The sequence below is a fragment of the Melanerpes formicivorus genome, unplaced genomic scaffold, assembly GCF_026170545.1.
Source record: "Melanerpes formicivorus ecotype bairdi unplaced genomic scaffold, bMelFor1.0.p_v2 SCAF_20, whole genome shotgun sequence".
In the NCBI taxonomy this organism is placed as follows: Eukaryota; Metazoa; Chordata; class Aves; order Piciformes; family Picidae; genus Melanerpes; species Melanerpes formicivorus.
In genome coordinates this window covers 1,307,811-1,330,388 of record NW_027142372.1, presented here as the reverse complement: position 1 = coordinate 1,330,388, position 22,578 = coordinate 1,307,811, and the positions used below count along the sequence as shown (strand labels likewise).

General features: G+C 41.2%; 1 protein-coding gene across 1 annotated transcript in view; it reads left to right on the top strand.

Annotated features, from left to right (window-relative positions):
• The first annotated feature begins 2,862 nt into the window (after positions 1-2,862).
• LPCAT2 (lysophosphatidylcholine acyltransferase 2) overlaps positions 2,863-22,578 on the top strand; it is a 32,880-nt gene continuing 13,164 nt past the window's right edge. Inside the window, exons 1-9 of the mRNA XM_068150498.1 lie at positions 2,863-3,028; positions 8,878-9,017; positions 10,041-10,258; positions 11,522-11,634; positions 15,281-15,341; positions 16,343-16,401; positions 17,432-17,466; positions 19,449-19,503; positions 22,263-22,345. Of these exons, the coding sequence (XP_068006599.1) occupies positions 2,885-3,028; positions 8,878-9,017; positions 10,041-10,258; positions 11,522-11,634; positions 15,281-15,341; positions 16,343-16,401; positions 17,432-17,466; positions 19,449-19,503; positions 22,263-22,345 (908 nt within the window). The 5' untranslated portion in view covers positions 2,863-2,884. The remainder of the gene's footprint in view (positions 3,029-8,877; positions 9,018-10,040; positions 10,259-11,521; positions 11,635-15,280; positions 15,342-16,342; positions 16,402-17,431; positions 17,467-19,448; positions 19,504-22,262; positions 22,346-22,578) is intronic.

Here is a 22,578-nt window from a genome sequence, read left to right as displayed (position 1 = left end):
TTAAGGGGAAGGGAAAGAGGCAGGGAAATTAATTTCTGTAAGAGGAAATATCTAGGAATATTCAGGAGAAAGCTTAGCTTTAGGGTGTTTCAGTTCTATTTAACATCAAACAAAACATCCAGGATACACATATCTCTGCAACAGTCTTAGAATCAAAGAGAAAATGTGTCTGCATTTGTGTGTGCACGCATGCAGAAGTGTGTGCATGCATATGTGCATGCTAGTTAGCACATCCTCCAGACCACAAGTACCCAAGCACTGTGAAACAAAGAGTCTAGATCTGCTTTTACTGTTTGAAGTCATGGTTAAATGATACATTCTACAGAGGGATGTGCAGAGCTAGATTCCCAGCAGAATTAAATTGATTGATGGAGCCCTAATGACTTACACAATGTGTTATCTAGACCATTGAACATTCACATGGATGTAATTTTTTATTCAATGCTAGAAAGATATTAGTTCTAAAGACTTTTAAGTAATACTTACTTCAGTTATCTTCTAGAATCAGATGAGTCTTTTTACCAAGGTCAGCCATTTAATTTGTCCTTTATCAGTAGAGATTTTGAAACAGCACAGGGCCACTCTAATTCCTCTTACATGGCAAAAATTTTGCATGATGTTGGAGCTGACATTGTCTGCACAACAGACCACTTTATACCTGGAGAAAGAAAGAAAAAAAGAGTTAAACTGACAATGGGAATACATTAAGAATGTATCTCTAGTCTCATACCCATTTTAGCACGAGTAGTTCACATCTAATATCACAGACGGAAAGAGGAAAATCAGAATAGTATTTGCATGGAGAAGTTCTTTGGCTAGTCCTTGAGGAATCGCTCCTGGGTTTCTCACAAGCAGTTACCAGATGCTGCCTGGGCTTTTCCGGGCAGTAGCACTACCAGCCTGTGGCCACCAGATGGCGGACCTATATCAAATGCAAGAAGGGAGCAAGTCAAACACGCAGCACACAAAGCAGGTTTTCAGCTTCTCTATCAAAAAATGCCTTTGTGAGTGTAGTTTATGAAAGTAAGACAAACAGCCCTAGTCGGAAGAATTAACTAGGGAAATGCTAAAAAGGGCAACGGTTTTTTAGCTTCTGGTTCATCTGGGATTCCTGACAGATTATTTTTTTTTTTTAAAGTTTGAAATAGTTGATATTCTGCAGTACATACTTCTGCCTACTCCACATTTTATAGAATAGCACATACTGGAACTACTTTGAAAGTATTACAGCTTTATTAAAAACATTGGGGTAAGAAAATATGTTAAAGTATCCCTTTACAGTGATGGAGACAGAACTGATCTTTCTCCTCTGGTGTTTCCCCAGCCTTATTTTCTGTGGCAGCTGTGATGATCTGATTTGTACACAGCCCTTAATGCTGTTTGCAAGGACTGGCAATCATAGGGAGAACCTGGAAACCAGACAAGGCAAATTGTGTACTGCTCAAGCTTCCATTATAGACAGACTTTACTTGCACCAAATGTATCATTATGGTTACTCCTTAAGCACCTGCAGTTGCAAATCACAAATAAGTAGTTAATAATAGTAATAATTAAGTTTTATTAATTATGATGATACCTTTGTGGAAGCAGTCACGTCAAACTGGGAACTGAACTATGTGACATAAAATAAAGCATGTGAACAAATGTCATGTAAGAGGCCAGGAGCCAGTAGCATTACACCAGCATTTCCTGTGCAGAGACTGAAGGCTTACCCCCACTGCTGTAGTGGGTTTCCATGAGAACCTAAAGCAAGTTTAAGGCCAGGCTGAAATTTCCTTTTAAAGGCACAAGACCAGCAGCAAGTGCAGAGGAACGGTGTGCAGTGCTCCTCAGCCTGAGCTGCCCAGTGCCTGGCCTGCAGCAGCCCTGGGGTAATGGCTGTCCCTGCAAGGGCAGGTCCTGGCTCCTCTTTTATGGGGCAGGCAGGTGAGAAGAATCACAGAATTGTTTAGATTGGAAGAAACCTTGAAGAGGTTCAACTGTTCAACTGTTAACCCAGCACTACCAGGTAACCACTAAACCATGTCCTACAGCACCACATCGACATAGCTTTAAATGTCTCCAGGGACAGGGACTCCACCACTGCCCTGGGCAGCCTGTTCCAGGGCTTGACCACCCTTTCCACGAAGAAAGTGTTCCTAATACGCAGTCTAAACCTCTGCTGATGCAACTTGAAGCTGTTTCTTGTCCTATCACCTATTACTTAGAAGAAGAGCCAGACCCTCACCTCACTTCAGTCTCCTTTTAGGGAGGTGTAGAGAGCAATAAGAACTCTTCTCAGCCTCCTCTTCTCCAGCTAAACAACCCAAATTCCCTCATCTGCTCCTTGCAAGACCTGTGCTCTCTTCACCAGCTTTGTTGCCCCTCTCAGGACCTGCTCCAGCACCTCAACATACTTCTCGGAGGGGCTCAAAACTGAACCCACTATTTGAGGTGTGACCTCCACAATGCCCAGTATGGGGGGGGACAATGTGAACCCGGTGCATAAAGAAAAGCTGCAGCAGGTCTCTAGATTTCAGCTACTCAAGACTAGAATCTCCACACCAGCCTTCTGCAGTGGTGGGAACGCGTCCTTCTCCTACAACCCACCTCAGCTGCTGGCCACAACGCAACTGCGATACCAGGCTGCAAACACCGCCTCGGCCACCGGCGTTGCACTGTGTACGGGTGGCGCCCACAGCTCTGGGCAGCGCGGAGCAGCCGCGAGGAGAGAGGGAAAGGCGGGAAACGCTGCCGAGCCCGCCTGGCAGCGCCCGCTGTGTCCCCAGGGCACACCCGGCCCGCCCTCACCTGCCCCGAGGCGGGGCTCCCCGCAGTGGGCAGGGCTGGCTGAGGCGAGCCGGACCGAGCCGGACACGGCAGCCGCGGCCCCCAGCGGTAGCTCATGCGCAATCGCCCGGGGTGGCAGCGCGGCAGGAGCATGGCGCCGCGGGTGCTGCCGCTGCCCAGGCAGCAGTCCTTCTGCCCCCCGACCATCCCCAATCCCTTCGTCCACCCGCGCCGCCTGAGCGCCGGGGACAAGCTTCGGGTAAGACTGGCGGCGCGCGTGTGAAAGGGTGCCGGGGCCCGCCCTGCCTGCTTTGCCAGGGTCGGACAGGGGACGGGGCCGCCTGGCGCTGGGATGCCTATCGGGGCGGGAGGGAGCGCGGAGGGGAGGGCTGACAGCCCCAGCTGTGCTGCGCTGGGCCTGGGATTCTGACGGCTTGGCTAAACCGGCGTTACTGTCGCCACTTGGAACCCAGGGACTGTCACTGGTACGGTGTGAAGGTCAGTGGCCGCTTTACAAACGCCTCTTTCCTATGGCAGAACTCGACCGTGTGAATAAACACGGTTTAAACCTGCCGCCTGCTCCGCCGAAACTGCGCTGCTCTGAGAGGAGCTGGGCTGCAGCCGGGCCCGCCGCAGTGTAACCGAGTAGGAAAGGGACAGCAGCCAGCCTGACACTCAATTAAACATCTGCAGCTCTGGGCCTTTCGAGGAAGAAGCATGTAGGAAGGATGCTTCCTTCCCAAGCGCAGCGTAATTTGCTTCCGGATCTAGCCTAGTGACAGCAGAAAATGAACAGGCTGTCTAAATGGTCAAAGCAACCATGCAAAGGGTATTCAGTGTCCAAAAGTCACTGTTTTCTGAAAAGAAGTTCTTGAAGCCATACCTCTTCAGAGTCCCCAAACTGCATGCATGCTCTGCACACACACAGGCTTACCGACTTCAAACTTGAACTTCTAAGTTTGCAACAAGCTTTTGAAAAGATGTGCACAACCATTACAGATAATCCAGCCTCAGTTCAGTTTGCTCCCAGTCTGAATCACAGGAATGAAATACTACCCATCTGTCCATCATGTCAGATGGCTCAGCTCTGGAGTGAAGATGAGGATAACTTCTTCCTGATACAATAAGCCAAAACAGAAAATAACTTTTTGCAGTAATCCTGTTTCAGAAACTTAACTCACTTCAGGCTGATTTTAAGCCTGGGTTGTGGAGGGACAAGGAGTTAATGCCTTGGTTCCATATTATAGAGTGGACAACAAAAAAGCTATTCCCAGTTCCATTGGGCTACTGACTGATGTCACTGGCTGAATCAAATGAGGCTTCTGAGCTGAAGCCTCTGCCAGCACAGCTTGTGAATGAATTCACAGAAGACTTACCAGGGTATTTTGACAATTAAGAAAGTAAATAATATTTCTGGACTTCAATTTTTAAAAGCAGTCTCTTTAAAAATTGAGCTGATAACCAACCATGAACTGATATCTCAGTGAGGACAATGAGGACATCATCATGTAGGTGATCTTACAGCAATTTCTGCTGATTGTTATAAATATGCAAGGCTGATGTGCAACTGAATATTTTATGTTTCATACAGCTCTTCCTCAAGTTATAAACAATGCTTGCCCTGGAGGTATCTGGGTGGAGGAAATGTGAGAAACCTGGAAAACCATTTCAAATCCTTTTATCCCACATGTTTTACTAGCAGTCTGAAACATATTTCAAGTGCATCTGAATCAGGAGCTGTAGGCATGAACCCCCAAGGTAAAGAAACCTTACTTGGGTTCCAGAAATGGACAGCTCTCTGTGCAGGCTGTTCTTTCTAGAGGATACACAGACTATTTTCACAAACTTGTAATTTTAAGCTATAATATCCTATTTTGTTTCATTCAGGAGGAAGGGATAAAAAACATGTTGTCTTAAAGCAAGACACACTCCATACATAACACCACAATGCACCTGTAAGGAAAAGTATCTGGCTGGGTCATGGCCTGATGCTAGTGAGCTCTTAAGCAAAATTGCAGCAGTCACAGAATTTTAAAGCAGAGAGACAACCTTTTTGTATTGTGTGTTGCTCCCTTCTATTCCTTTTCCCCTGTAGTCACAAAGAGTTGGATACTTCCTGCTGTCTGTTTTATCCTGTGAATATCTGCTTCTCTCTTGCTCAGAACTGTGCATCAGACCAGCTGGGAATCAGAGCCTTACCAGAGAGCATTACTATAACCTTCAAGAAAGGGAAGTGTTCCTTCTCTTTCCATTTAAATTGAGTGTAGGGTATTGCCATTCTTGCATGTTAAATAATTGGTTTGTTACATTCCCCTTATTCTATACACTTCTTTTAACATGCACTGATAAAACCAGCTACAATTTCAAAACCCTCTGTGGGAGCCCAAAGCTGTTTTTTTTCATTTCTTGGTGAACTCCTTGAATGTAAGGTCTGCTGTCCCCTGATGAATGGAGCTTCAAAGTGAGACAGGAGAGCTGTCTGCATTTCTTTCAGCTTAGCATATAAAAGGAGGCTTTTTATCAGACTGGAAAGTGGAGCAAGAAGACTTAGAGTTTTTTGCCAATCCTTGTATTGCTAATAGTTTACCAGCCAAAGAGATTATTCTCTTTCTTTAGAATGTGCAAAACAAGGATCAAATGTGCTGTGCTGAACATCTGCACCTGCCAAACAAGATTCTAAAACAGTTGTTCAGATACTTCTGGTTTCTATCCTCTGACTGAGGCTGGTTGTAGTTCAATGTTGAGATTTATTCTCATTTTAGTTCTGGTCATCCTGGTTGCTCACTTATCCTCCTAACTTCTGAACTGCAACGACAAAACACAAGTACTAGTTAAGGCATTACTAGATTCTACTTTAATCAGAAGTGCTCAGTGGATTTTGGTAATGGCAGAACCAGCATGCCAAACATTGTGTTTGACCCTGTGCTTGGAAGTAAGCAGCTAGAGTGCCTGGCAGAGTTGTGACTGCTCTAGACGCTCATAAAAGACCTTGCCTGCTTTGGGAGGTGGTCTTTCAGGTTCAGATGTCAGAGCAGCTCAGTTGGAAATGGGCTTCATTCTGGCCCCCAACCCACTCTTCTGCTGTTTCCTGGATAACTTACCAGCTGAACTAAGTTTAAAACTGAATTCTGTGGCTTTCTCATAGACTTGCTTTTCCCCTTGGCTGGTTCCTAACATCATTGACAATATAGGCTTGTGTACTGCTCTAGGGTCAGTCAGCAGTGGAAGTGTAACCTGGACTGCAAGGACTTCTGCAGGTGTCTGCAGCAACTGCAGTCTCAAGCTATGTCGCTGAAAGTACGCAGGTGACTCCAAATTGGGAAAAGGTTCTTTGGATGACTCAGGATATCTACCTTTATGATTATTGTACACAGAGGCTGGAGTGGCTCAGCTCCTACTTAATAAACTAAACTTTCAACCTATATTTTCTTCTGTATGTTCTTCTCCTATATTTTTCTAGCCTACCTTGACCTTTCTCTTTTCTGTCCTTTTCTTACCCTACTTTGCAGCTGATGGAGCAGAAATCAATTCTGCCTCATTACACAGTGACCTAGAAAGCCAATAGCTTGCATCAGCAAATTGGTACCACCTGCGCATCTGCCTAAAATAGATAAATGAATTTATTAGCGTTTTGAGGAAGGGATTGTTTTCCTTTTGCTGTTGCATCTTTTGTTGTTCATTGTAGGTCAGTGCATACATATTCTTTCTTCATAAAGAAAAAAACCCAGTTAAGTCCAAATGTGGATTTATGCTTCTGCTACCTATTCTGGATAACTGAATGCAGCTGAAATGTTGAATGGGGACAACAGATCATAGTACAAGAGGATGTATATGAAGAAAAAAAGCCAAGCAAAGGGTCTTGGCTGGTTTCATTTGCTACCTGACATTTTCAGATTTGTCGCAACTGGCATCAAAGAGAGTGGGAGCAACAGATCTTCAGGGATAACTCTCATGCCCAGCTACAGAACCCATTTCTGTAATCCAGAGCAGTCCTTTTCCTGTTGTCCATGAAGTTAGGGTTACCATTCCACAGCTAGTTATATAAGTAAGAAATAAATAATCATACTTGAATGTTCAGATCTCTCCTGGAAACATGTTATATGGCAGTGCTTACAGAACATAAGCATCAACACCTTGTATCTGCTTATCCTAATTTACACTGTATCCACTGCCAGTCACCATGCTTTTTATAACACAAAACGGAGTCCTGGAGGCCCAGAATTCCTGTGACTCCTCATATGTATCACAGGGTTTATAGCCAGAGGCCAGTGCTTCTCCTGAATGTTTATCAGGAGACAGTAGAAGGACTTAATGTAAAGATGGAAAGGATTTGGTGGGCAGGGAAAGGATCATGTTGATGAAAGGAAAATTAGAACTAGTCTAGTGTATCAGAGAGTTGGATAAATAATCCTTATAGATGCTTGTATTCCAGACATACTATAAATACTTGTTCCTTTTCAAAGAAAGGAGATAAATTCAAATGCATCGTTGCTTAATGTCATAGCTGAAGTAAGTTGCAAATTACTTTGTAAAACTTTCTTATTATTAAAAGCCTTGCTTTTCCTGTTCAGTAAGTAGCCATTGCTGGAAAATCTGACTAGAAAGGCTGATTTTGAGAGAGGAACACTGTTATTCAGCTACAGATTTTCTTCAGTAAAGCATAGAAAACAGTAACCTCACAAGCAGAAGTTAAATTAGCATAACTGTCCTTCGGTAACTCCTACCATACTCCCAAAACTAGAGGGGCTGTCAGCCTGTGGCCAATGATATGCTCTCATGTAAATTTTGAAGAAGTTTTAGAAACATAGCCCAAATATTTTTTTTTTAATCACTATTATAGTTCTGCTAGGGTGTGTGTCACTGTGTGGACATGTATGCACACAGAGCTGATCCTCAGTGAGTGGCAGGAGAGCTGAGGTTTTCAGTATCTTAACAGGAATGCTGGGCTACGACTTGGACATGCTCATGCAGCAAGCCTGCCTGCCAGACCTGTGCTTGCCCAATCTGCACACTACTGGGTTGTGCCACACAGGCCAGCCTTCAGGATACAGTAATCTAACCTGAAACAATTAAGGATTTCTTCCTGCCCTACCCTGTACCACAGTTGCCTGTTAATAGCCCTGTGCCAATGCATCTGTTTCCTGGAGCTGTGCCTGAAAAAATGCAAGGTAAAAATTCCTTGGGGGAGGGGATGGGGATGATGTTTATTTGCAGCCAGGGCACATTAATGTTTCTCTTTTCCTCCACTTGTATTACAAACATGTATGAAGAAGTGGTGAACAGGCTTGGATCTGTTTTGTACTGAGTTTGCTGCCTATCTTGGCTGTCTGCAATTGTCACAGAACTCTCTCAAAGCAAGGTGGTTAACAGTTTCCTGATTGTGAGGAGGAAAGGGAATTAAGCTTCCTCAATTTATTCTGAAAAATCAAGGAGGTCCCAGCACAGAGGTTAATATCCAAGACGCCTCAGCAGAAGGCAACAAGTTAGTCTTGATAATCGGAAGGCTTCTGCTGTGTGTTTACCATGAGCAAACAACTTTCGGAGGCAATGAGCCAAGATCTGCTACAGCAGCTTCAACAGCACAGTAAAGGCTGAACCTTGCCTTAAACTACAAGTTCAGTTTTACTGAAAACCATTTTGCTGAAATCCCAGCTCAGAAAAATGAAGTTGTTTAGTGTGTTCACTACTCCAAGTAGCAGTAGTGAGGGTCACTTGCAGCAAGTGTGACTCAACACAGATCTGTCATTTTGAAAGGGCAAGAGTACATTTTATTCATCATGACAATCCCAGTTGGCTTCTAGGCAGGCTGCTATTGACAGAAGGCTCTGTACAGGCGATATATATCAGCTGAGCAGACTCATTTGAGCTGGTTTTATGTTGCAAAGTCCAAGTATAAGCTAAAGCCAGCAGAGTCTCTTTACCCTATCTGTCTAGCAACATCCAAGCCAAAAACTCAAATGCTTGAACACTGAAATCATTGGTGCTTTCCTTACCAAATCACACAGCTGCAGTGCTGGTATTTTGAAATCTGTGAAATGTAACTACACAGCTATCAGTGTCATTTCTCTTGATACCATTTCTTAAGATTCTTCCCATCTCTTTTTCCAGACTGTCCTCCAAGGGATTATTTTGCTACCCCTCCGTGCCATATGCATTACAGTCCTCTTACTGCTAGCATGGCTGTTTGCATCAATCGCAACTTTCCGTCACCCTGGAATAGGATCTGTGCCACTTAAAGGATGGAGAAGGTAAAAAGTGACCAATGGTTGTGAAAATTCTGTGCATTTTGGATTTTTAATAACACAAAAAGTAGAGTCTAAAGATTTTTTTTCCTTGCTCTTCTCCTTTTTATTAAAGCAGAGTCCTCAGTCAAATCCTAGTTTTACCCATTTAGGTGAAGCAACTTTCTGATGAATGTATTTTACAGCAATAGTGGAGCTTTTTAAATAAGTAGATTTCCAATTATCTAATGGCTAAAACAAATCAGTATAAAAATCTTTGTAAGCTATTTGTATGCCAAAACTTATTTTAGTAATAATACTGATAAAAATATTTGAGATAAGAAAGTCATTAAGAAAAGTGTTTGGTAATGACCCATAGGCTGAGTTTCTGTTTAGCCTGTGTCATTCCTGCTATGCTGTAATTTGTGACCAAGTTAGCTTTGATAGCTCCTTTCTTAGCTATGTTGTTCTTCAAGGAGTATTTTACAGTGGCCTCTGTGGGTTCTGGATTTCAGCTGCTCAGCTTATGACCTTGAGGTCATGAAGTTCCCTTCTAGCTGCCTTGCACTGTAGCTGCATGCAGGCAGAGGAAGATAGAAGTGAATTCTAATAAGGCTAAGTGATTACAGGGAGTCCCATGAAGGGACCATGTCCCCTACTGAGGAACATGTTCCAAAAGGGCAACACTCATCTTACTTGTTTAAAAGTGCTAATAAAAGAACAGTATCAGAGTTACCTAGGTTCTTACAGGATAGATACTGAACCCAGCCTCCCCTTGCAATAGCCAAAGGAAGTAGGCTTAGCAAGGGGTTGTACACTGCCTTACCTTCAGAATTCTAATCTTGTTTCAATATGAAAAGGCAAGGTTCTACTTCTCAGTTCTACTACTTCTATGACTTCTCCTTTAGCCCTGCACTCTCCTTATGAGTAGTGAGAATTAAGAAATATTAAGTAGTGATGATTAAGAAGTATTTTATGGAGTTTTCTTTTGAAGTACAAAAGAGATACTAACTGTAAAATGGATGATATTTTCATGTTTCTGTTTACAAGGAGGATGATCCAGACAACTCTGTCACGGCTAACTCGAACCTTGTTCTTCATAATGGGTTTCCGAGTTACAGTGAAAGGGAAGGTAGCAAGTCTGCTGGAAGCTCCGATCTTTGTTGCAGCTCCTCATTCAAGCTTTTTCGATGCCATTATTTCTGCCCTAACTGGAATGCCATCAATAGTGTCTAGGGCAGAGAACCTGTCAGCCCCAGTATTTGGCAGTAAGTATTTATGAAAAAAATATAATGTTAGAAGTCAGCATTGTGGGATGAGGCCAAAACCCTTCTCTCTGAATGGTTTATCTGATTTGGGAACAGATTTTTTAATTCGTTAGGCTCCATATATATTGATGGATTATTTCCAGTGAAATCCCTGTGATAAGTTAACATTCTGAATTGCCAGAAAGTCTAAAAGCATGCTGTTTTCTTTCAGGTATGAAATATAGTATCACTTTAAATTTGCTTTGTAACTGAAAGCATGTTTCATAACTGCTCAGGCTGGGACTTTCTCTTAAAATTCTCCCGGTGGGTAGCTTGACAAATCTGTTTGACTGCTATCTTTTACCAGGGGTTAGTGAAGGTCATTTCAAAACAGCCAAACTGCAGCAGTCTGGAAAATACCATATGTATGAATTTAACCTTGCAGGCACTCCTATAGATTTTTTTTTTTTTCAATGGGAGTCAAACAAGGAAAGAATAAAAGAGAAGTTACTCAAAAAGGAAATGTGGAGAATGGAAAAGATCAGGTGACTCATGCTTCGATTATTTTCTCCTCCTTTCGGCATGAAAAGAATGCCCATTTGCATTATTACTCGAATCAGCTGTAGACTTTCTGCTGGCTGTACAGCAACTCAATTAAATTCAGTAGGCACCAGAGAAAAGTGCTTTGTAGGAAATAACCTATATTGATCTTCTCTTAAAAGCACAGGAGTGGGATGTAGAAGACAATTCTTCCCTAAGTTTCTCACCATATCTCCATAGGTCCACACATTCTGATGCAGACTTCTGATTGAAGTAGGGTGTTTTTCTGTAACTTACACAGAAGCCATGCATGCTTGGTGGCTGAAGAGGGATATCTTATTTCTTCAGCATAGCTCAAACTATTTGTTGGTGGTAGTCTGCATGAGTCAGGCCTGAGTGTAGCCCACAAGCAGAGACCTGATCAAGTCTGTTCCTTAGAAGTGCGTGGAAATGCTCAGTGAAAAATAAGAATAACATTAGTAGCAGGTGTTTGGCTGAATTTGGCATATTTATACCTACTGTAAAGCTCCTCAGCTGGCAGAGTGTCTTCTGTATCTTACAAACCATTCTGCAGAATGAGGATAATAATAACAACATTCTTCTTATCTGCTTAGACTGAAAGCTATTTGTGCATTCTGTCTCCTAGCATGAGAATAACAAGTTTTTGCTACAAGGAAGCCTTGAACCCCAGGTGTTTTTTAAGCAGTAGTATAAAACAAATGAAACTTGTTACCTCTTTCACAGCAATTTTAAGTTCCCTTCAGCCTGTGGCAGTTTCTCGTCAAGACCCTGATTCACGGAAGAACACAGTCACTGAGATAACTAAGCGGGCGTTATCAAGAGGCCAGTGGCCACAGGTAATAAATATACCAGCACTCTTCTGTCATGTACTCATATTCCATATTCACTGTGTATCTTAAGATCATGGGTGCCCAGCTGAACAGGATTCTGTTCATATATGAAGATGAAATTAGTTTTGAAGTGTATGACTGGTTTAGGAAAGGACAAAGAGGCCAATGCCCAGAAAGAATTTTGTTGTGAAAAATGGGTCAGTTAAAATCCCAGTACCAACCACTGTTGCAAACATAGATGCTTTTGACTTTCTCTTTTCCCTATTCATGTGCTGTCTTCAGCATAGCAGTTAACTTGCAGTGGTGTATGTGAATTCATATCCTCAAGCTAGGACATGCATGAGAAGCAAACCTGTTACGTAACAGTTTCCTAACTGAGCAGCTCATGAGATGGGTAACCCAGGTAAGGTTGTCCAGGCTCCAGCATGCACAGTACTTGAAACTTGAGTTTCATATGTGGAAGAGAGCTCAGTTCACTCTTTAGGTTAATAATGCACTAAACCAGAGACTTCCAGATCAGCCTGAACTGTGGAAAGATTTTAAGATGGAAGCAATAGTTTGTGATTTCCCATTCTCATTCCTCAGCAGCAAGATTCTGTTGTACTTCTAGGCCTTGGATGGCTTGCCATCTTGAAGCAAATGGAGCAGGGCTTGCTCAGGAGGAAGAGAAGTGTTGAGGCAGTAAGTCTGCTGCTTTCACAACAGGCAGAGGGCTAGAGTGGAAATCCACATCCTTTGCAAGAACTAAGACCTGGAGCAGTTGTGAACCTACTGACGTCTCATTTAACTATGTCCCTCTGTCCCTGCTTTCTTCTGTTCCATTGACTGATCTCAGGCTCCCCTCAGATACTACAAATACAGAGTCACTGTCACTGCTACACTGCCAGGGTCAGCAATACAAGTCCTGTCTCCAAAGATACCATGTGCAAATTTGTGTATAAACTCATAGGTCCTGTTTGGAATTAGTTCTTTACTTGTTTTCTTAGCAGTTCATTCACTTAGAATAAAAACCCAAAGTGATTGATTCAGTAGCTAAAGTCACAAGATCTCTTTAGTCATAGCTGAATACATCCTAAATGACTGAGAAAAGTTAACTTGTCCTTCACTTTCCTTCCAGTGAATGGCTTTTCAGAAAAATTGAAAGAGGCAGTGAAACTCTAGACTTCAGTAGCAGATATCTTGACAACAGCTAGACCTGAATGCACTGCTCCACTTTCTAGTAGTCTCTAGAAACAGAGAACATGCAAGTAGGGAGACCAACACTTGCCACTTTTTCAGACTTGGCATTATTTAGACATTTCATGCACCATTTTTACTTAGCAAGCACCTTACAAAAAGCCTTTTAGTTAGTGTTTAGGCTTCTTCAATTGACTTTTAAATGCTTTTTTCTAAGAGGCTATATTTTTAGAGCCTCCATTTTTTTTTTCAATTTGTCAGTTATATGGAAGATTTTAAACATGCCCACATCAAAGCTAGGAAGGGAAGATTTCAAATATGCCTATGTCAAAGCCAGGAAGGGTTTGGGGTTTTTTTTAATACTGTGCTTACAAACTACACTGATGCTTATAATGTGCTATGAATAAAGTGATTCCAGCAAAGTCCTGGTAGACCTAATCTCTGCGGAAGTAAGCATGGGGAGGAAAGGGGAATTGGCTCTATACCAATAATGCCCTTGGGATGAAAACTAGATATGTGTTATAGCATAAATAGTCCATGAGTCAAGTAATCTGGGAATCTCCAAAAGTGAGTCATCCGTACAGATGATGGTGTCACTGGGTGATGCCTAGTCCTGCACCCTGGTCACACCTTCTTCCTACTCTGGGGTTAGGGGGGGTTTTGATAAACTTGACCACAAAGTGACATCTGTCATATCCTCCCCAGAGTGCCTGGGCTGCATTCTTTTAGCACAACAGAAAAGAAAGAGTATCTGGATTCTCTGTTCCTTCCTCCTCAGACCAAAACACAGAAGGCTGGGCAGCACTCATGTTTATTAATACCATGAGGTTCTGATCAGTGCTTCTCCCAACCCTGTACCAAAACAAACGGGAAGGAGGGAAGGATTACTTACTCTGTGTTCAGTCATCACTAATATGTTTTGGGGGGGCTTATGCCTTATGCTAAGCAGGAACATGCCAGTTTTTGTGTCCATAACACCAGCCAACAATTTCTGTAGTTGAGAACTAACTGTAAATCTGTATGCAGCTGCCTCTTGGACCTAAGAACAGCCTTTGCCTCCGGGGTATGACCTACTGATGCCTTCTTTCATCAAGCCTCAACCTGTTCCTTGGGGCTTTAGGAGGACACCTTGAACACTCTTTTTGATCTAGACCAGTTCTTGTGCTAAGTTTTCTTTGGAATGCTGCTTATGATCTTGCCCCATATCTGGATTATACAAAAGCCAGTCCACACATAGAGCTGAGCTGTTTGTTTTGTTCTATGCAGAACAGAGGCTAGGTGAGAATTCCACAAAGCTGGCATACCAGTTGAAATTTGTGGCAGATATTTACATAGTAATATTTATTAGCTATGCCTCATGTCAACATCTGTTAACTAGCCATTGGTCATTTCCTTTCTTGCTTCATCTTAAAGATACAGCTACCCTTGAATTCACTGCACATGCTCAGAGGGTAAGGGGCCTATTTGGGCAAGGGGCTTGTCTATCTAGGAGGCACAATTCTTCACTTTATAATGAAGTAAGTTCAACATCAGGGCACCAGTTTAGGGGACTTTGCTGACTTTAGCAAACAATGTTAATTCTCATGAACTCAGGTCTGGTGTTTTGGGAATCTTCAGCCTTTCATTCCTGATAAGGTTCCTTGGAACTAGTTATCTTGGTGTACTCATATCTTAAGAAAGATACCATTAGCATAACTTCATCAACTCCTCTTTCTGAAACCATCTTATCCTAAGGTAAGCAATGTCAACCTAACTTTTAAACAATCATTCATCAATCCTACAGTGATATGAGAAACACAAAGCTTTCTTGTACTCCATCAAGGGCTGGATTCAGTGTGTCACACTGCAGCTCACGTTGCATCTAACCCAGTATATTTCAGACACTAGTTCAGAACCCTTCTGGGTGTTTGTGTCTGAGTCATTCAGGTCCAGAGACTGTGCAGTGCTGTGTAACACCTTCAGAGCTCTGCATCTCAGTTGCACATTCTGTCTCCACCTTTTGCTGCTACCCCGCAAGCTATGATCTTATCACAGCCAGCATCTCACTCATGCTGTACCGGCAAACACACAAGTTCATGTCAGCCCAGAATCTTGATGTTTATACACCCAGCAGCTCAGTAAGGAGCTGTCAGTAGAGAAATAATCCCCATATCATTACCAACACTAAATATTTCAAGTGAAATACTTAAATCCTTATTTCTGAACTGATAAAGGGCATTCTCCAGAATTCTACTCTTACAAAGCAGGTGTTTCCAAATCAAGATGGATCAGGTTAGTATTACCGTAAGCATCCTTCCCTTTTTCTTCATTTCCTTTTGAAACAGTAATGATGCAGTGCACCACGTCACAGAGCTTGCATAAAAATTCAGCCTGCATGAAGCTCATGCTGAAGTACAATCCTCTCATGAAATCTGTGTGTGTGTGTGTGTGTGTGTGTGTATATATATGTATGTATTTCTTTCTCTTTAAATCCAAGATACTGATTTTCCCAGAAGGCACCTGCACAAACCGGTCTTGCCTGATCACCTTTAAACAAGGTGAGAGATTTTTTTTTTGCATCGTTGTTGGAAAACAATGTGTGAAAGATTCATGTGGTAGTTCTAGTAAGACCTATACTTCTGCAGAAACACAACAGCTCTGTAGTAATGTCTTATGTCATTAAGTTTTCAGTGCCACTAAACCCATGATTTTATACTAGACAGTTTACTTTTCTGATTCTGGGTATTTTGTAGGATGCAAACTAGTTATGATGAATATGGTTAGCTTGTTGAAGTTTTTTCCAGGCACAGTTTTAATCTAACTTGTTTACCCAATTTACTTTGACTGTGATTATTATGAGTTGAACTGCCAAAATACATGCTTCTCATGATGTTCTTTTAGCTCAATTTACAGTCATGCCATCTTAGATGGCTGTACATTTTGTCATGCAAGACTTAACAACCAATTTATGAAAGCTCTCAGTACTTATGTAGGCAAGCCAATAGATTATTTTTAACACAGAAAGGTACTTGGTAGCATCACATTGTGCTGCACTTTAGTTAAACCCAGGTTAGTTTCCTTTTTTACTGTTGTCCAGTGCCTTGGCTAGCAAAGTTACAAAACCAGTTCTACATGCTTAGATTCTTACCACTTATGAAGATAACCAGAACAGAAAAGGCTTCAGGAAATGCTCAACAGCCTTGTGAGCATCCAACCCTTTGAAGTGAATAACAGTCAATGAAAAGATAATCCACAGAAAATAAATTTAAACAGTCCAGGAATTTTAGGCAGCTTCCTCCTTGAAATGGAAACACTTCACTGTCCTGACATTTTGCTAGTTGCATTACTGATTTAATAATAAAAGAGGAAAACAAAAAAAACAGTTCACCCCCAAAACCCACCCAAAAACCAAATCACAGAGACTGCAACAAGAGGAATACTTCCCATTCTTCTCAGCTTTTTAGAAATTTCTCTTTCCACATACCAAGTCTTGCATCAATACTTAGCACTCCCAACTGTTGTATTAGTCTTAACAGTCAAATCTAATGTATGGTTGCAGGTGCCTTTGTTCCACGGGTCCCTGTACAGCCTGTGCTGCTCCGCTACCCCAACAAGCTGGTAAGCAGAGCATTCTTCTGTCACTCACTGCTAGTACAGAAATAAAAGTCCTGACTTAAACACTACCTACAATAAATGTTTTGAATTGTCACTGAGGAATCTGTTGTCCTAAGCTTTAGCACTGGAGAGCTAGCTCTCTGAAGCCAGCCCAGCTTCCCAAGTGTCACCCAGTTGCTATTATGCCTGTGAAAACCTACGGCTGGGCTTGTCAACTATAACTAAGTAAGAGAGAGCACAGGAAAGTATTGCAGCGGAAGTCAGAAACTTCCTCCAAAGCCACAGTGTCTGTACTTTGAAGTCTAAAATTCACAGAACTTCCCTATTAGTCATCATTTTTTGTTCAAGGTCAGAATACTCTTACTGTAAAGGGGTTTGCAAAGTTTCTGAACAAAAGCAAAGATGAGCCATGTAGTACTGCCAACATCTTCCCATTAGGCAACTTGGGAGGGCATCTTTGCAGATGGGTCTTTTTGTCCATCTCTCCCTTGTTTTCCCATGTAAATGTTTACACAGTCTGCCAAGTATTGGGGTACAGACATATGGCTCTGTTTCACTGGCAGGCATGTAATGCTGGGACAGGGGTCTAGCAACTTGATAACTTTTTTTTTTAAAACCATCTAATTATCCAGCAAATCCAGAAAAGACCAAACTTCTCATTCCTCGTGGTTTTTAAGATGAAAACCAACTGATTGTTGTTGTTATTTACAAAGATTCCCTTGTAAAATCCTTTTACAGATCAATGTCAAAACTGAAGTGAACTACTGAAGGGGACTAGTATTGCGTCTCACTAACAAGATTCAAGATCTGCAGTATACATTGTCAAATTCATATATAAGAACTAATAAACATAGAGTAAGGAGTGGCAGGGGAAAGCAAAGAAAAACAAAAAGGATGGTAGATTACCTATACAGGACTATGAAAATATCATCTGCTTTTACTAAGCTTGTGCACGTTTTATATTGAAACTTACCTGTTATCTAACTTTCATCTGGTTCTGTCATACATTTCTGTGTTTGTTTTTTTTCCTCAGGATACTGTGACCTGGACATGGCAGGGCTATTCACTGTAAGTTTCTTAATCCTACTGAAAATTACATACAGAAATTTTTCCCCTGGTTGCTGAAGAATCTGCCAAACAGATTGAGCTAAGCCAAGACACATGTTGTTCTACATCTGTTTTTATAGAGGGAAATACTTGAGGATAATGCTGTCATGCAGTAGATTTCATATCTGAAGGGCTAAAGAAAGGGATGTCAAATGGGGAAGCATTACTAACACCGTTTTGTTTCGTTTTCTCCAATGCTTTGCATTTTAAACTGCAGCAAAAGAAAGATTTGAAATTCTTTTTCCTTTGGAAACAATCAAAATCCATGGACATTTACAGTTTCCTACATAGCAGGAATCCATAGACATGGTAGGAAAGTTCCTCCTACATAGCAGGAAACTTCAGACAAGAAAAAAAAATTATTTAAATCCCCTTTGGTTATTCATTCTTCCTCCTTCTCATTTGAAGTCATATGAGAGTAAATAAGGAAAACAGGCAAAACAAGGATGAATTTTTCCTGTCTTTTCCCATTCAAACATCTGGGATTCTCCTTTAGTTGTTTACTTTTGCCCAACTCAGTGGAAGCAATTGTTTTGAGACCCCAGTGAAGCACCCATGTACATAGTATCTGGCATTGGAGTAACAAAAATTGACAAAGCAGTTATGCAACAGATCTGTGTTTATTCCTCACTGCAGGTGGCTTTGTGATCTGCTAAAATACCAAAGTATTAAAAAACCTTTACAGCTGCACTGACAGTGTGGCTAGAAAATAGTTTTCACCCTATAAACATTCATTAAAATGTAGATCTGTAAAATGAAAATCCTGTATTTTCATGTGGAACATGTAGGGTATGTAAGTACAGTAGTACTGATTCACCAAGTGACTAACATTTTTCAGGCAATTAATTCTGAAATCTATCTCAAGCAGGGGAACAGATTATGAGCAATCCTAGCATCTGCACACTTATGGAATGGACATTATCAAAGCTGACCTAGATTTAAATGCCCATCTCACTTGCCCAAGACGTTTTTGCTATTAGTGCTGTTACAGTTACCAGCACACTGAGAGTAATGAATATTGCAATTTCAGTTGCACACTACAGATTTCTCCTATGAAGAATTTATACTGCAAGACTGAAAAGGAGCTGTCTTCAGTTATGAGTGATGGTGTAGACATAGGCAAAGAAAGATAGTAAATCAGTTATGCCTGTGGAGGGGAGGCAGCTACCCATTCACTAAAAATAGAAAAGCATTCTAAGTCGGGTAGCTGGAGGATGAAGGCTCAAAACCTGCATGAGTATGAAGGATGGATGTGATAGAATCTAGAGATTCTTAACAAAAGTAACTGGAACCAGTACATGCTCCATGCAAACCTGCAGATCACAAAATGCAGAGCTGTCACATTTTTTTATCTAATTATCCAGCAAATCCAGAAAAGACCAAATTTGCTGGATATTGTGGCCAGGATGGGGCACTACCAGTCTCCTCCTCAGAAACTTCCTAACCCAAGTCCTGCTTTCACTTAGTACTTCTTTCTTACTTCTGTGCCTTACTGGGAGCAATACCTAATGTTACCTGTTAGAAAAATCAAGCATTAAGAGTGGATCCCTACAGAAAGTAGAAAGGCTCCCTTTCACTCTTCTCCTGCCTTTGCCTTTTCTTTTTAATTATCCAAACCAAGAACAGAATAGAGATTGCTTGAAGGTTTTCTATTATCATTTACTTGATATAAAGAGCAAATGTACATTTCTCTTTAAAAATCACAGTGAAAAAAACAAGTCAGAAGTGGAAAGTAATTATCCTTATCTTCTTTTGCAGTTTCCCTACCTGTGGATACTAACATTTGTAACTTTTTCTAAAAGCACTGAAGGTCTTAACCTATTTAAAACCCTCACCCAGTATTGGCTGTGTTTTTGTCCATGCTTTTGTAAAGTAACACCTACTGATGTACGAATACTTTGGGTTTAAGTAAGTAAAATGTCTTTTTCTTCCTCTGCTTGCAGAAAAGAGCTGTGTGTAATGACACTCTGTCAGCTCTACACAAGAGTAGAAGTTGAGGTAAGAATTAGAAACATTTTTGTACTTAGATTCAGCAAAGAGGGAATGCATACTTTAATATAAACCACATTATTAGTCACTGTTACTGAACAACAAACACAGAATCATGGTAATATATTTAATTGGTTGTCCATATCTGTGTAGCACCTAATCTGATGAGTTCCTAAAAGAAAGCTGTCAGTCGTGCCTTTAGTTCTAAAGCATTGTAAAATCATTGTTCTCACCATATGCATTTTACAGACAGTAGAACTAAGAATTATACTATGTTCTGTTAAAGGTAACTTCTCAGCCTCTTCTTTTCCTCCTCACTTCAAAATACCCTTGTCTTCCTCACCATCTTCCCAGACTGAACTGGGAGATTTCTGCAACTGAGAGCTTACTTAAGGACTAGTACTTGTACTGAGCCTCACATACTGCACTGGTTCCCTGGATCATCAAAGTCAGCTGCACACCACAAAGACAGATGAATGACAACTAAAACATCCACACTTCATAGTAGCAATATTTTAACTGCTGCCTCTTAATATCAGCATTCAAAACATAGTAGTGAGGAGCCAGATAACTGTGGTGAGATTGTTTTTTTGAAGTGTTGCAGTTTACATTCTTTACCAGACCACAAAGGATTGTCAGTGTCATTTGGTTTAGGGACCTAAACAATGGGAACAATCCACACAGCTTTTGCAAAGTTGTGCTAAGTTTTCTGAGTACAAGTAGAGTTGCTTCTACTAACAGTCAGCAGTATGGTCTTGTTGTGAAACAATGAAATTAAGTTTAAGGGAGCACCTTGTTTACTGTCTAGTTCATGCAGTAGACATTTATAGGTGGTGCACTAAAGAACTAAAGTTTCTTTTTCCTCTGCTTCAGACCAGAACTCAAACTCACCTGTCAGAAAATGAGTTTCATGCTCCAAAAGATGAAACACAGAAAATTCTGCATCTTTTGTAGCAGTGTTTGTCCCCAAAGCAGAACTTTTTTCATAGCAATGATGTAAAAGTCCTTCCATTCCTAAAAACAGAAGAGGGAAATTTGCTTGGGGAAGGAGGGGATCAAACATCTCCTTTTAGGAGTGGACATTTCTGTTGCTGTCCCATACAGTAAGAAAATAGGTCTCCACTCCCATCAGTCCTAAGCTGCCTCTACTTACTGAGCATGAGCAATTACGTACAGGACTGCAATCTGACAGGGAAGCTATACTTCACCAGATAAGAGCTGGGTGTGTTAGAGAGCACACATGCCACTTCAGGATGCCAGGGAGCCAAATTCATCACCCCAGCTGTGGTTTTTGGCAAACTGGTTTTATTCCTAATTGTACGTGGCTTTTTTAAAGGGGGTGGAAGCATATTTAACCTCACAAATTTAGGTTACTGTCTGTCTAAGCCGGACCTCAGATATAATGACCACTTTCAAGACCAAGACTCATGTGTGCACAGATAAGCTTACCAGTTATGACTTCATCTCACCTGATGATGACACAGTTCTTTGTGTCTATACAGTCTGCTTATGCTTCCTTTATCTAAGTGATTTCTGACAGGGCCAGATGTCAGACCCTGAACAGAACTGGCAACTGCTTACAGAAGAAATGAAATCTCAAAACTTCCTGTGCACAGCTGGACCTTTGCTGTCCTTGCAGGGGAGAAAGCTTTTAGCTATAAACAGAAAAATGTTATGGCTATTTGACAGATGACTGATTCCATAACCTTCCTGGTTTTAATCATGAAAAGGCAGCATTCTTTACAAACAAACATATAAAGGCTGTATGGGAGGGACTACATTTAATGGGACAAATACCTCTATATTGGTGCATTGTCAGCAACTCCAGTAGAACTGAAGAAGCATATTGACACATAACTATGTCTTCCAATGAACCGTAAGCAACGCTTACTCTGGAATTACTGTATTCTAGAATTTAAGGGCAGGATTGCAGGGTGGAGAGTATCAGAACTCAGATAAATTATAACCATAACTAAGAAAAGGCATCAAAGAGAGTTGCAAATGAACCCTGTAGACCAAATTCATAAGAACAAAATGCCCCTCCACACACAGATGCTGGATCCATGCCATATTAGATAATTCATCAATGGTGTATCTTTAGTGTAATGCTGCTTCAGCTTCTTCTCTGTAATAAATCCTCAGTAGTGAATGTACTGGCACTTAGATATCTGGAGTGTTTTCTAGGTTTGGGAAGAGGGGTGAGCGGGGAGATTTGTTGGGGATTTTTACTCTCTGCTTGAAGTTTCAAAGTATCTGATTAGTGCTATACATAGAATTCTGAACTAAGAATCCTTAACATTTTTTTCATGGAGGAAAAGCTTACAGGAAGCTTCTCAGTCACATGCTGACAGATGCAATTACCAGGTAGGAGATGGGACTGCAGTAGTAGTGTACTCACACTAGTCTGGTATATAACATCACTTATAAAGGGGTGTACAGACTCACTTTCTTGCTAGTGTAGCATTTAACTTTCTAACTAAGAATACATTTATTATACTTTCCTTCTTTGGGGGGTTGATTTTTCATATTGAAATAGCTTCTATCAATCTTAAACAGGTAGTTTGGGACTAAATGTCATTTATATGGCTAGGGCAGAAGACCCAGAGTGGTTTCCAAGGCAGTTGAGACCTCTAGTGTCCAGTTCCTTCATTGCATGGCTGAGGGTGGCTTTTTTTTCCTCCTCCTATTCCAAAACAATGTTAGCAACATGGACAATTTCTTGTTAAAGGGATGACTCTTGAATTGATTAGAAAACTCATCTTTTTCAGTTCCTGCCTGTACATGTTCCTACTGAAGAAGAAAAGAATGATCCCATTCTTTTTGCCAACAGAGTCCGACAAAAAATGGCAACGTACGTACTCAGGAGTAAAATCTCTGAGAACCTTTCTTCTATATCCTATCCATAAAGTACAGTTTAGTCAAATCCCACATACTGCATACAGGAACTGTCCTATATTTTTACTAAGAAGTGTCAAATTCCTGTACTAAAACACTGATTGCTGTTACATAGAGTATAAAGAAGGGTGTGTAGCATATTCAATTCAAGGAAAATGGGAATAAACATTATGACACTGCCATAATGTA